The following is a 21033-nucleotide window of genomic DNA, read 5'->3' on the forward strand; positions in this document are numbered from 1 at the left end:
TGTGGGTTCGATAAATTTCGTTTTAATCTTAGGAATTGACCTAGAGGAAGATTGTCACGGAGGTGTTTGGGATGATTTGAACTATAATGTAACAAGGAGTATCTATCTGTATTTTCTTATAAGGACGAACTTTAATTCTAGCTTGATCCACATAAATTTCTAGGTCCAAAAAAAGGTAGGGAGTGTTGAAATCACACAAATCCGGAGTGGATCCCTAGATGGTTGGATGGTGCCTTTTACACCTTGTTCCGGCAACTCCTGCAGCCAAGCTGGTGCCCAACATCTTGCTCTGCTTTCCTTTGGACCACATCAGTGAGGCTGAGAGCAGAGTCTGCTCCCCTGGGCAGCCCAAGACCTCCACACACACTGCCCAGGCTTGTGCCCCAGGGAGGTCATTTGGGTTCCACTAATGCAGCGGTTTCTCGTCACCCCTGGAGGTGCAACAACATTGTATTGTTTTCCATTGCCACTAGGTGCTGCTGGAGGATTGCAACAGTTTTGGCTTTTGCAATGGGCAGAATATGCAGAAAAGCAGCATTAAGCACATACAAAAAGTCAACTACAGAAAAAGTAGCTAAGCTTCCCTGTTGCAGCAGAACCCACACAGTGCCCCACAGCGCCCCAAAGACCAACACATTTGTTGTGGTGCACACAGCCTGCTCATAAAGCTGCTACCTTATCCCAGATGGTGCTATTTGTGCATCCAGACCAGAACGATCTGCTTTTGGACAGAGGCTGCCCTCCCGGTTCTGGGATGAAGCTCCTTCCCTTCCCCAACACCCGGATCTATCTCAGTGCGGATGCTGCCAGGGAAGGAGCCTGCATGTGGAATGCACTATCTGCCCCAGGGGTGGGCAGAAGATATACAAAGAGAAGGAGATTTAGGAGGGACCAGGGGCAGTTGGAGCATCTGTGTTTCTAGCAATGATGAAAATGGGTGGGGCAGGGGAGGAGGGAATTTCCACAGAGTGCAGCTTCACCCAGCGTGGCTGAATTAGGCTGTAAAACAACCACGCCTACTGCACCTATCTAGAGTTCTACGATTCTTTGTGAATTTCATCTGCTCTTCTAATTGTGGCTGTGTTTCTGTCAAGTGTGATTTCTGGTATTAAATGCTGACTGCGCTCTGCCCACTTGGATCAAGTTGTGATGAAGCTCAGGCTAAAAAAACTGTTAAGTAAATAAAATACCTGAATGGCTGCGGCAATGTGAAAGGAATATGAGAAAACAGGGCACCAGCACCAGTGTTGAACCTAGAAGAACTCACCCAATATTCCCCACTTCTGAATGCACCCATTTTCTCTTCATCCTCATAAGCTTAAGAATGGCTATTGATACAGCCAGTTAATGAACATAGTAACTACAATGACATTTCTGTGCAAGTTGCATTACATATGATTTTTTCTCTGTGGAACAGGGGCAGTGAACATACAGCCTCCAGATATTGTTGGACTACAGTCCCATCATCGCCAGCCAGCATGGCCAGTACTCAGGGACACTGCCGCGAAATTGTTCAAGATGGTGTTGTTTATTGTTTTGTTTTTGTTCTGAAAGGTGATTGTGAGGCGCTCCAAAGGAATCTCCCAAACTGGGTGAATGGGCAGTAAAACCACAAATGTGGTTCAGTGCAAGCAAATGTAAAGTGATGCACATTAGGAGATGATTTTTGCCCCCAGTTCCACATATGCATATGTATATATGGATCTGAACCGGTGGTGAGACCTTGGGGTTGCAGTTGACAGCTCAATGAATGGTGTGTGGTAACTGTGAAAAGGGCAAATTCCACACCAGGAAAGGAACTGAAAATGACGTGCCAACATCATCACATTGCTATACAATTTAGGGTGTGTGCTGTTCTGGTTGCCTCACCCTCATTGTAGATCTGGAAAAGGTTCAGAAAACAGCCATCAACAAGATCAAGGGAGGGTGTGGCTGCTCCTTCCAAGGAAAGGTTGAAATATTTGGGTCTTTTTAATTTTTACAAAAGGTAAGTAAAAGAAGACATCATAAGGTATGTAATATTAAGCATAATGAGGATCAAGTGGCTAGACAAAAGCTTTTTTATCTCTCCCATGAAACGAGAACTCAGGGTCATCCGATGAAACTGAGAGTTGGAAGGTTTCCAGGTGTGGCCGCTGTTGCATGCTGACAAGCTTCCAGGAGCCACAGGTGAGAGCTGAGTGCAGGGTGGGGACCAAAGGTGACAAACCACCCCAGAAGGAGCATGACGTGTCCCCCAACAGAGGTATTATTGTATTGGTCCGGATAAAAGCCTCACTTTTTCCCCAAATTCCAACTGTGAAAAGTTAAAGTGCGGCTTACATTCGGAACTGAGCACCGCTTGCCTGGCTCCCAACACTACTGCCCTGAACGGGGGGGGGGGGGGGAGCTGGTGCCGGCTTGAGGAGGCAGAGCCGGGAGGCGGGCACCCACTAATAAACCTTCAATTTTAAAGGTGCAGCTTATTTGCAGGTGCATCTTATATTCGGTCCAATACGGTACCTCCCCCATAACGCCACATACACCAATTTTATATCACGATTGCACGATATCACGATTTCATGCTATCATGAATTTGTGATACGATATAACGAAATCATATCATACAATTGTGATATCATACAATCATGAAATCATGATGCCATGATCTTGCACTGTGATTTCACGAAATCATGATGTCGCACTTTCATTGAATCATGATATCTTGATTTCACAGTATGATTCCACGAGAATATGAAATCACAAAATCATGAAATCATGATATTGCGAAATCTGGTATCACACAATCATGATTTCATGATATCGTCACCATCATCATTTCACAAAGCCATTGCAAAAGAATGAGAGTGCAGGTATTCTGTGTGGCATTCTTAGCAAGGTCAATGAATCTTTGTAGAAGACAACATTGAAGTGTAACATGTAGTGTTCTAAAGAGGCACAAAGAGCGAAAACAGATCATACAGTCATAATATTGTAATAACGTATTGGCCCGAATATGAGACGCATCCGCAAATAAGCAGCACTTTAAAATTGAAGGATTATTTGAGGGTGCCACCCACCTTCCAGTACTACTGCCTCCCAGCACTAGCTCCCCAAGCCGGTGGCACCTGCACCCCGTCCCCCATTCAGGGAGGTAGTGCCGGGAGGCGGGTGTGCAACGCTTGGTTCCAAATATAAGCTGCACTTTAACTTTTCACAGCTGGAATTTGGTGGGGAAATTGCAGTGTATATTTGGTAGTGCAGTTGGCTCTGGCTGGCTTCAGGAGTTGCTCGCTGTTCGAAATATGGTGGGTGCCGCGGCAGCAAGCAGCTCCTGAAGGCAACCAGAGCTAACTGCGCTACCAGGCTGCTTAGGCTGCGGCTGCCACCTTTCCTGGGGACAGATTTGCAAATCTGAGGACATTTCGGGGACAGAATTTGTTCGGGGACAGATTTACAAATCTGGGGACTGTCCCCGGGAACCAGGGACATCTGGTAACCCTACCATAAATACCTACTTTTGTTTTGTTTTGTCCCTTACAATAAACCTGAAGAGGAGGATTCTTAAATATATTTTAGCTTATTTGTTTCTATTAAAATTTCATCCTGCAAAATAATGCAAGCTTCTCCCTGAGGGCCGAGGGAACCAGACAGGGGGCCAGAGGAGGTTCTAAAGAGGCCTTGTAGCAAGTCACACCTCAGATTCATCTCCTTCAGTCCTGCCAGTTCTGACTGCGAGATGCCCCTCTTGCCCCCCTCGCCAGCCAAGCAGCTGCTCCTGTCCTGCCAAACAGCCCTTCCTTCCTTGGGAAGCCACGAAGGCAGTGGCGTAGCGTGGGTTGTCAGCACCCGGGGCAAGGCAAGTAATTTGCGCCCCCTAACCCGTGGATTTGCGCCCCCTAACCCTACCCCTACCCCTAACCCCCAGATGTTGCACCCGGTGCGGCCGGCCCCCCCTGCACCCCCCACGCTACGCCACTGCACGAAGGTCTTCCTCCTTGAGGACCCCCGATGTCCAGAGCCGGCCAGACGCCCCCAAAGCGCTGCCGCCCAAGCTGGGGCAAGGAGCCAGACGACTCTGAAGTCAGGCGAGCCCCTGGAGTTGCCCACCGTAAGAAACTCACCTGCCCTGGGACTATTGGGAGGAGGAGGAGAGGCGGTGCAGCAGCGAGCTCCAGGCACCCTGACGGCTCTCCCGAGTGCAACGGCCAGCAGATGAAGCGCAGCCCACGCTGGCCGGGAAGAAGAGAGTGGTTCTGCTCTGACTTGCCTCTGTCGTGGGCATTATTGCATTCATCAGAACTTACTCTGTTGAATTTATCTTAAAGCTGCCAGCGTTTTCAGCTGTACACAATTATCTCCCATATATTCAATAAACGTTTTCCAATCTTGTTTAAACGTATGTTCTTCTTGTTCTCTTATTCTGTATGTTAAGTCTGCAAGCTGTGCATATTCTGTCAAGCTGCCATTCTTCTTTGGTGGGGACCTCGCTCGTTTTCCATCTTCCCAACTCTCAGATTCTGTGATTCTATGGCACTGGATAGCAGGCTGGTTGCTAGCCCAGGATACTCAAATATAAAAAATTCTTAGAACAAAAATTTAGAAGCGATTTCTGTGAGGAAACTGAATATGAGAAAAGGTTGGGCGACATATAGGGATTTATTAGTAGACCACCAGTTGAAACTTTTAAAAATTGATGACGTAAAAGATCTCTTAACGGATTGGCTACAGTATCACCAGTTGAAAGATGTTTTTAAAACAGATAAAACAAAGGGTTTTTCTAATGAAATATTGAGGTTTGAGAAAGAATTGTTGGAGAATAATGTGAAATTACTTTCCAAAATGTATAAACTGCTATTGGAATGGTTTACTAAAGATGAAGAAGTCCAATCAGTTATGATACAATGGGCAAGAAATTTTGGGTATAATATACAGCTTGCAGCATGGGAAAAATTGTGGAGAGAGGATTTGAAATTTACAGTGTGTTATACACTAAAGGAAAATTATATGAAAATGATGTATCCTTGTACTTAACTCCGAGTAAATTAGCAAAAATGTACAGGACTAGTTCAAATATTTGTTGGAAATGTAAAGAAAAGGAAGGCACCATTTACCACATGTGGTGGAACTGGAAAGTAATAAAGGAATTATGGGAAATGATATATAATGAACTGAAAAAAATTGTTTATTTTTTAAAAAATAATATTTATTAAAGTTTCAAAAAAGTTACAAGAATAAAAAGGAAAAAAAGCAAAAAATACAAAATACAGAAAAATAAAAACAATTAAAAACAAATCAACCTTTCCATATCTTGTCTTTCATTTACTTGTTTCCCTGACCTCCTCACACCTCCCTTTTTTGTATTTTAGTTCAATTAGTTATTTCAGCAAATCCTTTCCATTTTTACTTTTATCTTAATAATTTATCTTAATATATTATAGCTTTACATTCTCACCTATTAACAATCCATTTTTACATACCCCTTTGTAACATTACTGCTAAAGCCACATAACTTCATTCCAGCATCCTTCTAACATTCCTTAATTTTACAATGTTTCTGTAGATAGTCTTTAAATTTCTTCCATCTTCTTCTACCGACTCTTCTCCCTGGTCTCGGATTCTGCCAGTCATTTCTGCCAGTTCCATGTACTCCATCACCTTCATCTGCCATTCTTCCCGGGTGGGTAGATCTTGTGTCTTCCTGAAAAAAATTGTTTAAGGTTATTACCTTTGTTAAAAAAATCAGAAGCCTTTTTGTTAGGAATTGTAGGTGCAGAGATACCAAAGGAAATGAAAAGACTGTTTACGTACACTGCAACAACTGCAAGAATGCTGCTTGCCCAGAGTTGGAAAGATGGCAAGATACCTGCCAGGGTGGACTGGCAGGTGAAATTATTGGATTATGCAGAAATGGCAAGATTGACTGGGAAAATAAGAATCTAGGAGGATGAAAACTTCAATAAAGAATGGGAGAAGTTTATATTATGTTTGAAAGACCACTTTAAACACACCAACACATCCCTTCTGCCCTCAAGGTTTTTAATGCTAAAGTTAGAGCTGAACTATGGAATTTCTTTTTTTAAAAATTAGACATTTTTATTTCATTTTAATACATCACATACAAAAAAGAAATATATAAAAAATAAATATCCATCACTCCTAACAACTAAGAAAAAGAAAGAAAAACAACAGCAGCAGCAACACCAATACATTAGTGCTCACAATACATTTAACATAAAAATGACTTTTTTCTATATAGCTGATTGCCCGTCTACTCCTTACTTCTATTTCTCATCCATTATTCACTGCCATATTATAACATGTTTTGGCTTTAATATTATTTATTCTATCCTAGGTTTTCCATCAAACTTAAAACTCCTACTGAAAACAAAACAAATTCCTTCCAGTAGCACCTTAAAGACCAACTAAGTCAGTTCTTGGTATGAGCTTTCGTGTGCATGCACAGGAAAGCTCATACCAAGAACTGACTTAGTTGGTCTTTAAGGTGCTACTGGAAGGAATTTGTTTTGTTTTGACTATGGCAGACCAACACGGCTACCTATCTGTAACTCCTACTGAAGTTATTCAAATGCTGCTACAGACTTCAAACTGTCATTACTGTTTTTAAATGGGTTTTAAAGACTTCCCATTTTGTGCTGAATACTTCCTTTGATTTATTTTTTCTTCCTTCTGATAAATGATCTAATTCTGCATATTTGATCATTTTTTGAATCCACTCTGATCTAGAAGGGACTTTGTTGCTTTTTCAATTTGTTGCAATGAGTATTCTTGCTGCAACCGTAGCATAAAGAAAAAGTTCTTTTACTTTTTTAGGGATATCTGAATCTGTGATTCCCAATAGGTAAGCTTCTAGTTTTTTGCTGAAAGATATTTTTAACATTTTTTCCAATTCGGAATGGATATCCTCTCAGAACACCTTGATTTCTTTACATTGCCACCACATGTGATATAAATTACCTGGTTTTTCTTTACACCTCCAACAATTGCTTGGTATACTTTTATACATCTTGGAGAGCTTCCAAGGAGATATAGACCATCGATGCTGCATTTTAAGGAAGTTCTCTCTTAAAGAATAACAAGCTGTAAATTTCCAACCTGTTTTCCACAGATGTTCCTCCTTCCCAGTCAAGGAGGAGTCGGTATGCTTTGGAGAGTGTTTTGGATTTAGAATTTACTATATTGGCTTCGAATCTAGAAGTCTCTGTGGCAAAACCTTTTCGTTTATCTATTTTGAATGTCTCGTATAGTTGATGGTATTGAAACCAGTCCGTTACGTACTCCCTTATTTCCTCAAAGCTTTTTAACTTAAATTGATTCTCTTCTTCCTTTAGAAGTAATTTATATGATGACCACGTTCCCTGGGTATTTTTCCTCTTAACTGCACAGGCCTCTATTGGAGAGATCCATCGGGAGATTTTGGGATCTAGCAAGCTTTTATATTTCTCCCATACATCAAACAAAGATTTCCTAATAATAGAGTTTGGATTTGATATCCCGCTTTATCACTACCCGAAGGAGTCTCAAAGCGGCTAACATTCTCCTTTCCCTTCCTCCCCCACAACAAACACTCTGTGAGGTGAGTGGGGCTGAGAGCCTTCAGAGAAGTGTGACTAGCCCAAGGTCACCCAGCAGCTGCAGGTGGAGGAGCGGGGAATCGAACCCGGTTCACCAGATTACGAGTCTACTGCTCTTAACCACTACACTACGCTTTCCCATAGACCAAATATGCATGCCAACCCCATTGGTTGTCGAACCCTTCCAGGTCCAGTAAGTCTGAATCCTTGCAATGTGGCCATTCTTTCAACCAGGTGAAGCAGGCCGCCTCATAATACAATTTCATATCAGGCAGGGAGAAGCCTCCTCTGTCTTTTATATTGATTATAATCCAATGATTAACTCTAGGTCTATTTCCCTGCCATACAAATTCTTGAGGCAGCCTTCTCCACCCAGAATTGGAATCATTTGAAACAAAAAGATCAACCTGGGGAGCATGTTCATCTTTATAATGCTCTATGGAATTTCAATCTGGATGTCAGGGTTTACCCAGTCAGTGGACCGAGTGCAGGCAGCCTTTCGATTTAAGATTTTCGCTGTCCCATGTTGTGTACCTTACGCAGCCCTGTGTTTAGAAGGGAGGCCAACATAAGCTAGAGACAGTTGCCTGGATGATTTTTCTTTTATGCTGGCTAAACATTTGTTTTTCAGCAGACAAAGATACTTTACCTAGCGAAGTTCTGTTAGACTCCTTCCCTTCCCCAGGGCTACAACTGTTTTGCAACTTGGGCTTTCAGAGGATCTCCTGGGTGCTGTGGCTTTTCCAATCACCAAGGCCATGTTAAAAACTAGGCTGTGGGACATAGATCGCCAGGAACTAATCTCAGCTGCGGAAAAAACATGTCCCCCTCTTTATTTTTGACTCTCTTGGGCACAGGAATTTAACCTTAATTATTTACAATTTCTGTTTAACCCGCAAGAAAGAAGGCTAGGTTCAATTCTAATCCTTCTAACCTCCTTTGGGGTAGGTTTGCGGGTTTGGCAGAAGGAGATAGGCTCTGCCCATGTGATGCCCACTTGGTGGAAACTCTAGCTCACATGGCCCTTGAATGTAAAATGTATGATGATCTCCGCCAACAATTTCTAGACCATCTATGTATTCCAACATGGAAACCAGAGATGGAGGTCATACGCTTCTTATTACAGGGAAGAGACCAGGAGCTCACCAAGACACTAGCTAAGTTCCTCTATTTTATTTTTTATTTCCTCTATTTTTATTTTTATTTTTTGTTGCCAAAGTATGCTACAGGATCCTGCCCTTGCTGGAGACTCACCTAGATGAAATAGATTGCTCGCCTCTTCTTCCCTTTGGCAAATGACTGTACTGTTGAAATGGCAAGGAGATTACACTGGCTTATTTATTCTGAATGTTTGTAAGTGATACCAATAAAGATTTGATGATAATGACTTTAAACACTTGAACTCTTTAGCGGGTCTTAAATAACTCTTGTAATGTTACATAGATTTTGGATACAATGGAGGACCATAAATTAGATGGACTTACAGTATGCAGTCAAAAAAGTTACCCAAAGAACCCACAGAGGGGAGGAGGGAAGTGTGTGTGGGGGGGGGCAACCGAGCCAAATGGGAACAGCACCTGCTAGCCCTGCACACAGAATCATAGAGTGGGGAGGGACCCCCAGGGTAATCTAGTCCAACCCCCTACAATGCAGGAATACAAGTAAAGCATGTGACAGGTGACCATCTAACTTCTGCCTAGAAACTTCCAAGACTAAGGGAATGGAGCTGGAACCTAATCTAGTCCAACCTCCTGAAGTGCAGGGATCTTTTGGCAACCCCAACAGGGCGCAGGGAGGGTGGGGTGCGGAAAGCGTGCTTCGCTTGGGGGGGGGCTCTCCTCGGATGGGGAGCGCACCCTTCTCGCCCGCAGCCAGCAAGATACACGGGGCTCTGTGGGGGACAAGTGACGGGAGTGCAGAAAAGGGGGAGGGAGATTTTGCTTGCGTGTTGGGATGCAGTCCTTTCATTCCTTCAAACAGAATCGGAATTGCCGAGTTGACCCAAGGGTCATCTAGTCCAACCCCCAAAAGAAAGGAATCTCAACTAGATAATACACGGCACGTGACCGTCCAACCGCGGCTCAAATTCCTTCGAGGAACGAAAGGACGCCGCCACCTCTTGGGGCGATCTGTCCCACCGCCGAGCGGCACAGCTGTCCACTTTCAGATTTGAAAATAAGGGATCAGCAGCCTCCCCTGTCCGGGGACGGCGCTGGAATAAGGGAATTTCCCGCAAAAAAGGGGAAGTTGACAGCTGTGCCGAACGGCTTGCCTCTTGCCCCAGGAGGCGCTGCGAGGCCGCTGAGGACTAGCGCCTTAGCGGGCTCGCCTCACCTGTCCCCCCCGACCCCTCCCCGCCACGCACCCACTCGGGCACTTTGCAAGGGCGCCACATCGCGCCAAGCACCCGGCGCCTTCTCGGCCCTGGGAGAACCAGGAACCGGCCTTCTAGGAGGCTGTTGCAGGCCGGGCACGTTTCCAAACTGACTTCCTAACGCGCGGCATGACGGGAGATGTAGTTCTCCGCGGGTGTTGCAAAGGGAGGACAAGGCTCCTGCAGCGGAGCCTTCTGGTCCCTTTTCCTGAAAAAAATGCATTTTATAATGGAGAGTACCGTGGGCATAGCCAGGATTTTTGTTAGGGGGCAGGACTTTGTGGAGGGGGAGACTTCGGGGGGGGGGCAGAACCGTCGTGATTGATCAGTTAGTACTTTATGGGGGGGGGCAGCTGCCCCCTGCCCCCCCTTACGCCCATGTATAGCTCCATATATCAAACAGAGCAATGATGCTAGCGGGCGTAATTAAAAATGGAAAGCAAAACACTAAAATGAGCGTGAGCCCTGGGCTCCTTGCAAACCCATCCCATAGAATCCCGGGAACCGTAGTTTGCACAGGAGGTGGGGCGCTGTTAGCAGCAGGCCCTTTTCCCCTCACATAGCTACAACTCTCACAGGAAAGAGGAATCCACAGCTATACCTGCTCTGGGGAACTGTAGCTCAACTGTAGCTCAGTGCCCTGTGCATGCTACAATTCCCATGGTGCTTGGTTGCTGGGAAGCCATGGGTTTTTAAAAGGAACAGCACAATGCTTTTAGTGTATTGTACATTGCAATTATCTGACAATTCTTCAGTCTACCTGGCGGGAAATCTTAAAATGAGGGAAGTCCAGGTGGGGTGGGCAGAAAAGGGCAACAGAGGAGGGAGGGAGGTCTAGGGGCAAATGGAGGCAGGTAGGCCTGGCCCACCTATGAGACAAAGTGTCCCTCAAGTGGCAGAATCCACTGGGGCAGCAGATCCCAATGCAGATCTATCTACACCCCCCCCCGCCACTTCCGCCCTTGCTTGTTTCTGATGCAGAACTTCCCCTTCCTGACAGGGAAGGTGGATACCATTTGAGTGAAGCTGAAATCATAAACTTAGAATCATAGAATCATAGAGTTGGAAGAGACCACAAGGGCCATCGAGTCCAACCCCCTGCCAAGCAGGAAACACCATCAGAGCACTCCTGACATATGGTTGTCAAGCCTCTGCTTAAAGACCTCCAAAGAAGGAGACTCCACCACACTCCTTGGCAGCAAATTCCACTGTTGAACAGCTCTTACTGTCAGGAAGGTCTTCCTAATGTTTAGGTGGAATCTTTTTTCTTGTAGTTTGGAACCATTGCTCCGTGTCCGCTTCTCTGGAGCAGCAGAAAACAACCTTTCTCCCTCCTCTATGTGACATCCTTTTATATATTTGAACATGGCTATCATATCACCCCTTAACCTCCTCTTCTCCAGGCTAAACATGCCCAGCTCCCTTAGCCGTTCCTCATAAGGCCTTTGACCATTTTGGTTGCCCTCCTCTGGACACGTTCCAGTTTGTCAGTGTCCTTCTTGAACTGTGGTGCCCAGAACTGGACACAGTACTCCAGGTGAGGTCTGACCAGAGCAGAATACAGTGGCACTATTACTTCCCTTGATCTAGATGCTATACTCCTATTGATGCAGCCCAGAATTGCATTGGCTTTTTTAGCTGCCGCGTCACACTGTTGGCTCATGTCAAGTTTGTGGTCAACCAAGACTCCTAGATCCTTTTCACATGTACTGCTCTCAAGCCAGCTGTCACCCATCTTGTATTTGTGCCTCTCATTTTTTTTGCCCAAGTGCAATACTTTACATTTCTCCCTGTTAAAATTCATCTTGTTTGTTTTGGCCCAGTTCTCTAATCTGTCAAGGTCGTTTTGAAGTGTGATCCTGTCCTCTGGGGTGTTAGCCACCCCTCCCAGTTTGGTGTCATCTGCAAATTTGATCAGGATGCCCTTGAGTCCATCATCCAAGTCGTTGATAAAGATGTTGAATAAGACCGGGCCCAAGACAGAACCCTGTGGCACCCCACTAGTCACTCTTCTCCAGGATGAAGAGGAACCATTGATGAGCACCCTTTGGGTTCGGTCAGTCAGCCAGTTACAAATCCACTGAGTGGTAGCATAGTCAAGTCCGCATTTTACCAGCTCCTTTACAAGAATATCATGGGGCACCTTGTCAAATGCCTTGCTGAAATCAAGGTAGGCTACATCCACTGCGTTCCCTTCATCTACCAGGCTTGTAATTCTGTCAAAAAACGAGATCAGGTTAGTCTGACATGACTTATTTTTCAGAAATCCATGCTGACTATTGGTGATCACAGTATTCCTTTCTGGGTGCTCACAGACTGTTTGCTTAATGATCTGCTCCAGAATCTTCCCTGGTATTGATGTCAAACTGACTGGGCGGTAATTATTTGGGTCCTCTCTTTTCCCCTTTTTGAAAATAGGGACAACATTTGCCCTCCTCCAGTCTGCCGGGACTTCGCCTGTTCTCCAGGAATTCTCAAAGATGACTGCCAGTGGTTCTGAGATCACATCTGCCAGTTCTTTTAATACTCTTGGATGCAGCTCATCTGGCCCTGGAGACTTGAATACATCTAAACTAGCCAAGTATTCTTGTACTATCTCCTTAGTTATTCTGGGCTGTGTTTCCTCTGCTGAATCATTTGCTCCAAATTCTTCAGGTCGGGCAGTTTTCTTTATCGGAGAAGACTGAGGCAAAGAAGGCATTGAGGAGTTCAGCCCTTTCTGTGTCCCCTGTTTGCATTTCACCATCTTCTCCTCTGAGTGACCCCACGGTTTCTTTGTTCTTCCTTTTGCTACGAACATACCCATAAAAGCCTTTTTGTTGCTTTTAACCTCTCTAGCAAGCCTGAGTTCATTCTGTGCTTTAGCTTTTCTGACTTTGTGTCTACACGTGCTGTCTATTTGTTTGAATTCCTCTTTGGTGGTTCCCCCCTTTTCCATTTTTTGTACACATCCTTTTTTAATCTTAACTCAGTTAAAAGTGCTTTAGATAGTCACCCTGGCTTCTTTAGGCACCTTCCATGTTTCTGTCTCATTGGTATTGACTGAAGTTGTGCTTTTACTATCTCTCTCCCTCTTAACAAACTCCCAGCCATCATGAACTCCCTTTCCTTTTAGTATTACTGTCCATGGGATCTCACCCAGGACTTCCCTAAGTTTTATGAAGTCGGCTTTCTTAAAGTCAAGAAATTGAGTCCTAGTATGCTTGGCTGCTCCTTTCCGCTGTATAGTAAACTTCAGAAGAGCATGATCACTCGCGCCTAATGATCCTTCCACTTCTACCCCACTAACCAGGTCATCAACATTGGTTAGGACCAATCTAAAATGGCTGTTCCTCTTGTTGCTTCTCCCACTTTCTGGACAACGAAGTTGTCTGCAAGGCCAGTGAGGAATCTGTTTGACCTTATGCTCTTGGCTGAGTTTGACATCCAGCAAATATCCGGGTAATTGAAGTCCCCCATTACTACTATCTCCCTTCCTTTTGCATGCTTGGCCATCTGTTCCAGGAAGGAAGGATCTATGTCCTCCGTTTGGCTTGGGGATCTATAGTAAACTCCCACAATGAGGTCCCTGTTATCCTTCTCTCCCTTAATTTTGACCTTTTTGGCTTTGGCGCAAACTGCTGCCAGCTGAGACTGGCATTACCCCACTCCTTTGCCCACTGCCCTGGCTCTCAGTTGGTTTGTGGACCCCAATCAGAGCACTGGCCTTAACTGCTAAAGTTCCCATCACACTTTGAGATGCCTGTTTAGTGAAGGGGCGGACCCAGCAGAGGGTTTTGCTCACTGGCTGGTTCAGCTGGAGATCGTCCCCCTTGCCAGCCACACTGCGGTCTAAGTGGTGTAGTGTCTTCTTCTTTGGCGACCTCTCGTAGCTGAGGAAGATGGTCTTCCATGAAGACGGTTTTAACAGTGAGTCCGTAAGTGACTGTGGAGGCCAATTCTGGATCCCCACGTCCTTCCACAGTGGGGACCTTTGTGTAGTGTAGCAGTGTCCCAAAGTGCTTACTGCCTGCGTGGAGCATCTGGAACATGGGCTGTGGGCCTGCGTGGAGCATCTGGAACATCCAGATGAGGGGGAATCACAGACTCATAGAATGGTAGAGTTGGAAGGGACCTCAAGGGTCATCTAGTCTAATCCCCTGCAATGCAGGAATCTCAGCTAAGGCATCCATGACACATGGCCATGCAACCTCTGCTTAAAAACCTCCAAGGAAGTAGAGCCCACCACCTCTTGTGGGAGACTGTCCCACTGCCAAACAGCCCTTTCTGTCAGAAAGTTTTTCTGAATGCATAGTTGAAATCTCCTTTCTTTTAGCTGGAAGCCATGGGTTCGAGTTCTGCCTTCCAGAGCAGGAGAAAACAAGCTCGCTCCAACTTCCATGGGACAGCCCTTAAGGTATTTGGAGATGGCTCTCATATCTCCTCTCAGTCTCCTCTTTTTCAGGATGAACATACCCAACTCTTTCAATCCTTCCACATAAGACTTGGTCTCTAGGCCCTTAATCACCTTTGCATACCCTCCATCATTTCTTCGATGAAAAAAGGGACGACCCATTCCATAATGGTAATTTTACTCTTTATACCCCACACACCTTACTGGTTGCCCCTGCCACTCTGGCAGAACAAAACAGTAAACATTAAAAAAAGACTTCCCTATACAGGACTGCCTCCAGATGGCTTGGGGGGGTGGGATAACTCCATGCCTTCCAACATTACTCCAATGAAAACAGAGACATCCTAAAGAAAAGTGGGACATTCCAGGATCAAATCAGAAACTGGGATGGCTTCTCTAAATCAGGGGAGTCTCTGGAAAATAGGGACACATGGAGGGTCTGCCTTGGTCGCTCTACCCTACCCATAATCCATTTTATCAACATCCTTCTTAAATTGTGTTTCCTAGAACAGGACAAAGGACTCCAGGTGGGGTCTGACCAAGGAAGAATGATTCAGAGGAGATGCTTTTGAACTACTTTTCGCCAACTCGGCTTTCGGCTAGACATCCCGACATCCCGTCCCATGCTTACTGAGCAGGCATGTTAAGGTGGTGCGCGGGAAGCCGCTCCAGCCGTCGGAGGAGAGGCCGACCGCAAGGAGAGATAGGCTGCCTGCGCTGGAGCGCGCGCCATAGCGCGCAGGGCCTGCCCACCCTGAGCGCCCGCCCCCGCCCCCGCCCCCGCCCCCCCAGACACGTCGGCCGAGGACGCTCGGCTGCGTCCGCCTGGGCGCCTTACGGGATGGTGCTATGGCGCGGCCGTCGGGGGACGTGCAGCGCCAGGAATCCGAACAACAGCCACTGCCGCTGGTCTCCTACCAGCATGTGCCTGTGCATCTGGCCGGCGGCGCGCCCTGGGGCTTCTCCCTTGAGGGCGGGCTGGAGCACGGCAAGCCCCTCATCGTCTCCAAGGTGAGCCCCTTCCGCGCTCCTCCTTCCCCGCTCTGGGGTCGCCGTCCGGGCGAGGCGCGGCTTCCGGGCGCCCCTGTCCTCCGCTTTTTCTCCCTGCCCGTCCGGCGACGCCCGCTTTTGTAGGGAATCTGATAGAACGTCCACGCCGCGGAAGTGTGTGGATCTTGCTCGCGGTACAAGTCGCCACCTAAAAGCAGAGAGCTCCAAACCTTTCGCTACTGCAGAAGCAATAAGCTCAACGAACAACTTTGGACGAAGTTTATACGTAAAAAAATAAGTTCCAGCTTGTAGGCTTTTTAGATACAGATATCAAAGAATAACAGAATGGTAGAAGGGGTCCTGAGGGTAATCTAGCCCAACCCTCTACAAGGCAAGAATCTCAACTCAACCATCTATGGCAGAGGGCCATCCAACCTCTGCTTAAAAGCCTCCCATGAAAGAGGCTGCACCACTTTCTGAGGGAGGCCAGTCCAATGTCACAGAGCTCTTACCCTCAGAAAGTTCTTCCCAATGTTTAGTCAGAATCTCATTTCTTGTAACTTGAAGCCATGCGTTGAGTCCTACCCTCTTCCATGTGGCAGCCCTTGAGATTTTTGAATGGCTGTCATGCCTTGTTTCAGTCTCCTCTTGTCCAGGCCAAACATACTCAGCTCCTTCAACTGTTCACCACAATGCTTGGTTTCTAGACCATTTATCATCTTGGCCACCCTCCTCTGCACACTTTCCAGTCAATATCCCTCTTAAATTGTGGTGCTGAGATCTGGATGCAGGACTCCAGGTGTGGACCAAGGCAGAACAGAACAGGACAGTTGCTTCCCCTGATCTGGATACTAGACTTCTGTTGATGCAGCCCAGAATAGCATTGGCATTTTTTGCTGCTGCGTCACACTGTTGACTCATGTTAAGCTTCTAAGACTCCTTGATCCTTTTCACACATACTACTAGTAAATCAGCCCCCCCCCCCCATTTTCTGTCTGTTCATCTGCCTAAGTGCAGAACTTTGTCCCCATTGAAATTCATTTTATTAGTTTGGGCCCTAGTCTGGGTAGGCAGCTGCAGGAGGCGCATCAGACATAACAGGGCCCCCACCCCATCCATTTCCTTTGTGGCGCCCTGTTTGGTGATGCTTGCGTGTCTTAGGGTTCACTCACACTTAGCTTTTGCTTGGCATTTCTGAGCACAGATCCGCACTTTAAAGCGCCATGTCCAAGTGCTATTTTGTTTGGTTTTTTTGTCCCGACTAATCTGCTCTTTACTGGAACAAACAGAATTGGAGCAAACAGAAATTCAGCCATTTGCTTCAATTAAGCAGTAAAGAGTGGACTTTTGCAGGGAAAGCACAGGGAAGAAGAAGAAGAAGGGCATACCTGTGCATAGAAACGTGGCACAAAAGGATGAGCCTTTGGTGGAGCAAGTCCTTGGGCTGGAAACTCCTTCTTCCTGCCTAGGGGCAGGCCGTGAAGCATTTCTGTCTCCACGAGTTGCTCTCTGTCTGTCAGGCGAGAGGGCCTGGGGTGACTGGCCCTGTGCCAGGCTGAGTCTCTAACTGCGCTCCTTTGGGACTGGGCAGTGAGCAGGAACGGCCCTTTGGCCGTGAATGATTAACTGCCCTTGTCCCTCCACCACTGCCAGTTCTGGTGGCTTTGGTCTCCCAGAGTGGCAGCAAGATGCTGCTTTTCCAAGTGGAATGCCCTGCATGCCCCATGGCTGGATTGGTCCCCAAGGAAAGAAGCCAGGGGGTAGAGCTGGATGGGAAGAGGCCTCTCCTTTCTGTGAAGTGCTCCTGGGGTTAGGGGGGTAGTCTGCCTTGGTCCTGCCCTCAGTACCCATTTGGGATGTGGCGCCTGCTTCCAATCCCTGTGTGTTCCAGCGACAGGATTCAGCTGTGGAGAGTAGTGTGCAGTGGCTTAACACAAAGTGGTTCTGCGTGAGGCTGGGTTGATGCTTCTGGATGATAGGGACAAGTGGGTTGCCACAGTGTTCTGTCCTGGGCCTGTTGATATTCAACATCTTTATAAGTGACTGGGATGAAGGAATTGAGGGGATGCCAGCAGTACATGTGAAAGGACTGAGGGATCTTACTAGGTCACTAGTTTAACATGAGTCAGCAGGGTGATGCAGCAGCAAGCAAAGCTAATACTATTTTAGGCTGTATCAACAGGAGTATAGTGTCCAGATCAAGGGAAGTAATAGTCCCACTCTATTCTGCCTTGGTCAGACCACACTGGGAATACTGTGTCCAATTCTGGGCACCACAATTTAAGAAGGATGTTGACGAGCTGGAAGGTGGGCAGAGGAGGGAGACCAAGATTATCCAGGGTCTGGAGACCACACCTGATGAGGAATGGTTGAAGGAGGTGGGGATGTTTAGTCTGTAAAAGAGGAAACTGAAAGGAGATATGATAGCCATCTTCCAATATCTCAAGGGTTGTGCTTTGAAAGATGGGGCAAGCTTGTTTTCTCCGACTCTGGAGGGAAGAACCCGAACCACTGGCTTCAAGAAGTTACAAGAAAGGGGATTCTGAGAAAACACCAGGAAGAACTTTCTGACAGTAAGAGCTCTTTGACAGGGAAAGAGACTCTCTTGGAAGGTGGGGGACTCACCATCCTTGGAGGTGTTTAAGCAGAGGCTGGATGGGTTGGACTAGATGCAGTGGTGTAGCTAGCTGCTCGGGGTGCCCGATGCGGCGCATGCGTCCTGCAGTCGGGGGCGGAGTGAGCTGCCCATGGGGATGGGGCAAGCGAAGGCAGGGCGTGCTGCTTGGAGCCTCTCCGCAGCCTCCCCCTCAGCTGTAGGATGGCTGAGGTGGTGGGCAGACGAAAGCCCTGTGCTGCTCAAAAAAGTGGTGCAGAGCTTGCAGGCAGTTCGCCCGCCGCCTCCCCCTCAGGAGAGACGCGTGGCTCAGGCACTCTGCAGACCCCATGGTGTGGCGCCCAGTGCCCCCACCTCACCTAGCTACCACTGGCGTAGGAAGGGGGGGTGCAGTGGGGGTGGGAGTTATTTTTTTCAAAAAGTGCCATGAGCCCACTTTTAAAATTTTATTTTAAAAACACATATTTTTGCCATTTTGTCACCCCGCCCAGTGATGACACCCAGGTCGTCCCACCCCCCTTCCTACGCCACTGACTAGATGACTCTTGGGGTACCTTTGAATCCTATACAGTGGTACCTCTGGATACGAACGGGATCCATTCCGGAGCCCTGTTCACATCCTGAAGTGAATGTAACCTGTGCCTGCATGTTTGCGCGTGCACGGGTTGTGATTCGCCGCTTCTGTGCATGCGCGTGATGTCATTTTGACCATCTGCGCATGCGCGAGCAGCGAAACCTGGAAGTAACATGTTCCGTTACTTCTGGGTCACCGCGGAGCACAACCCGAAAGCGCTCAACCTGAAGCATATTAAACCCGAGGTATGACTGTAATTCTACAATTCTGTGATTCTGACTCTTGGGTAGCACCCCATTGGCACCTCAATTGTTTGCTCAAAGGTCAGCTTCCTTCTCCCATGGAGCATGAAAGCAGACCCTTAAGAACATAAGTTGAGATAGGCTCCAAGATCAGGCCAAGGGGAGGTCATGCAGCCCAGCATCCTGTTCTCACAGTGGCCAGCTGGATGCTTCTTTTGGGAGGTCTTGCACGCAGGACTCACGTAAGGTTGCTGAGCCAAGGTGTTACCAAACACCAGGCATCAAAGCTGGATTTCCTAAATATCTCTGGGATCATCCGCACTTCTGGCTTGTCTTGTGGTGTTTTTGTCACTCCTCTCATTTCTCTGGGAAAAGCCACTCTTTAGGACCAGCTTGGACCATACATCAATCCAGTGAAAACCCAAATTGTCATTTGCTCTGACTGAGCGCTTGAGAGCAGTTTCCCCCAGGGCTGTGGATGAGCCCCCTGTTCCTTCCTTCCTTCCTGTTTAAATGGTGGTAGCAAAGGTCCTTATCTCAAGGGCTGCTGTGGTGCATTTGGAAAAAGGCACGGCTCACATCTGGCAAAGACTCAGATCTTCTGGAGGTGACCCATGTTCTCTTTCCCTCCCAGCGCCCCACCCCCTCTGATGCATTCCAAATGTTGTGCATTTTCCTGAAGAGGGTTTCATTTGCCACAAAGCTGGTGCAAATGTGAATAGTTTAACTGCATTCTGTGTGCATCTGGGAAATGCTGTGTGAGGATGGGCTGGTGGGCCAAGAGACCCAGGATTATTATTTTTTCTTTGGGGGCAGGTTGCCCGATTTATTTCCATGGTGCAAAGTGAGCCCATCCCTGAGCTGATGGGTCAAAGAATCATAGGATTGTCATCTACTCAAACTCCCTGCAATGTGGGAATCCTAACTGCAGCACCCATGATGACAGATGGCCACCCAACCTCTGCTTAGAAACCTCCAAGGAAGGAGAGCCCACCACTTTCTGAGGTAGTTGTTCCACTGTCAAACAGCTCTTAGCATTGGAAAGTTCTTCCTGATGTTCAGTAGGAATCTCCTGTCTTGTAACTTGAATCTATTGGTTCAGGTCTTCCCCTCTGGAGCAGAAGAAAACAGGTCAGGCCAGGATGCCAAGGCTGGGGAAGCACCTTCTTTTTGGCTCCCTGGCAAAGTCGCCCACAGTCCAAGCACAGGAACAAGGGCTTCTTTGTGCCATAGGGAACTGCCAGCACACACCCTTCTCTCTGTATGCTCTGAGCATTGGATCTGCCTTTTTCTCTCCCTGCTCTCTTCTGGGCATTGTAGCTGGCCAGTTAGGACCGGCCCACCATACAACAAGGTTAGGTGACTGCCTCAGGTGGCAGGATCCATAGGACCCTGCGGTCAATCTTTCTTCCCCCCTCCCTTTTCCTGATGCTGATCTTCCCTCATTGGTTCTTCCCTGGTGGGGAGGGGGACACCATTTTGGGGTCTGCCCCAGGCCAGCCAAACATCCAGACATAGCCCCAGACTCTGGCTATCCTGCCTAGCAAATGCTGGTTTCTCTTCCTCTTCTCATCTTTGGCCAGCTGTGACCCAAAGACCTGCTCTGTGTATCCTCTGAAGTCCTTTGCATTTAACACTAGCCCTGCAGGGAGTTGTGGCTGTGCTGCTCTTCCCTCCCATCTCCAGCCTCAAGGATATGTTGCAAAGGGCTCATCCAGACTTCCTATTTTGCTGTGTTTCTAGGAACAGGTTCATGCTTTAAAAAACTGTGTCCAGGCACTTATTTTTTATCACTTTCCCCATGAAAACCCCACTCTTTAATGCTGAATTGCAGCAAACAGCAATTCAAGCTTCCAGCAGATTGCTCTTTGCTCCAATTGTGGTGAAAGGAAAGAAAAGTGCTCAAACGTTGACTGGGAAAGTGTGGATTTGTGCATGTAGTGCGTGGGGCAAAAGGTAAGCATGCAGAGGGAGAGGCGTGAAGCATGGATGGAGCTGAGTATCCACCTTGATTTGTCACTTCCCTACAATATCCTAGAGTAGACCAGCCTTCCCCAACCTAGGACCGCAGCTCATCAGCACATGCCAGCGATGGCTGGGGCTGGTGGGAGTTGTAGTCCAAACACCTGGAAGGCCCCTGGATGGGGAGGCTGTGAAAGAGGGTCGGTCTGTGCCGCTGCCTCCAAGGGCACTCTCTGGAGTGAAAGGCAGCAGCTGCCAAGAAGGGGCATGGTCCAGAATGTGGGGAGGAGGCGGAGGTTGCCTTTCCTCC

The 21033-nt window shown here is 47.3% G+C and overlaps 1 protein-coding gene across 1 annotated transcript in view; it reads left to right on the forward strand.

Moving 5' to 3' along the window:
* The first annotated feature begins 15146 nt into the window (after nt 1-15146).
* SHROOM4 (shroom family member 4) overlaps nt 15147-21033 on the forward strand; it is a 35190-nt gene continuing 29303 nt past the window's right edge. Inside the window, exon 1 of the mRNA XM_081846697.1 lies at nt 15147-15352. Coding sequence (XP_081702823.1) covers nt 15191-15352 — 162 coding nt within the window. The 5' untranslated portion in view covers nt 15147-15190. The remainder of the gene's footprint in view (nt 15353-21033) is intronic.

Source organism: Podarcis erhardii (assembly GCF_964252035.2).
Source record: "Podarcis erhardii genome assembly, chromosome: Z".
Classification (NCBI taxonomy): domain Eukaryota; kingdom Metazoa; phylum Chordata; class Lepidosauria; order Squamata; family Lacertidae; genus Podarcis; species Podarcis erhardii.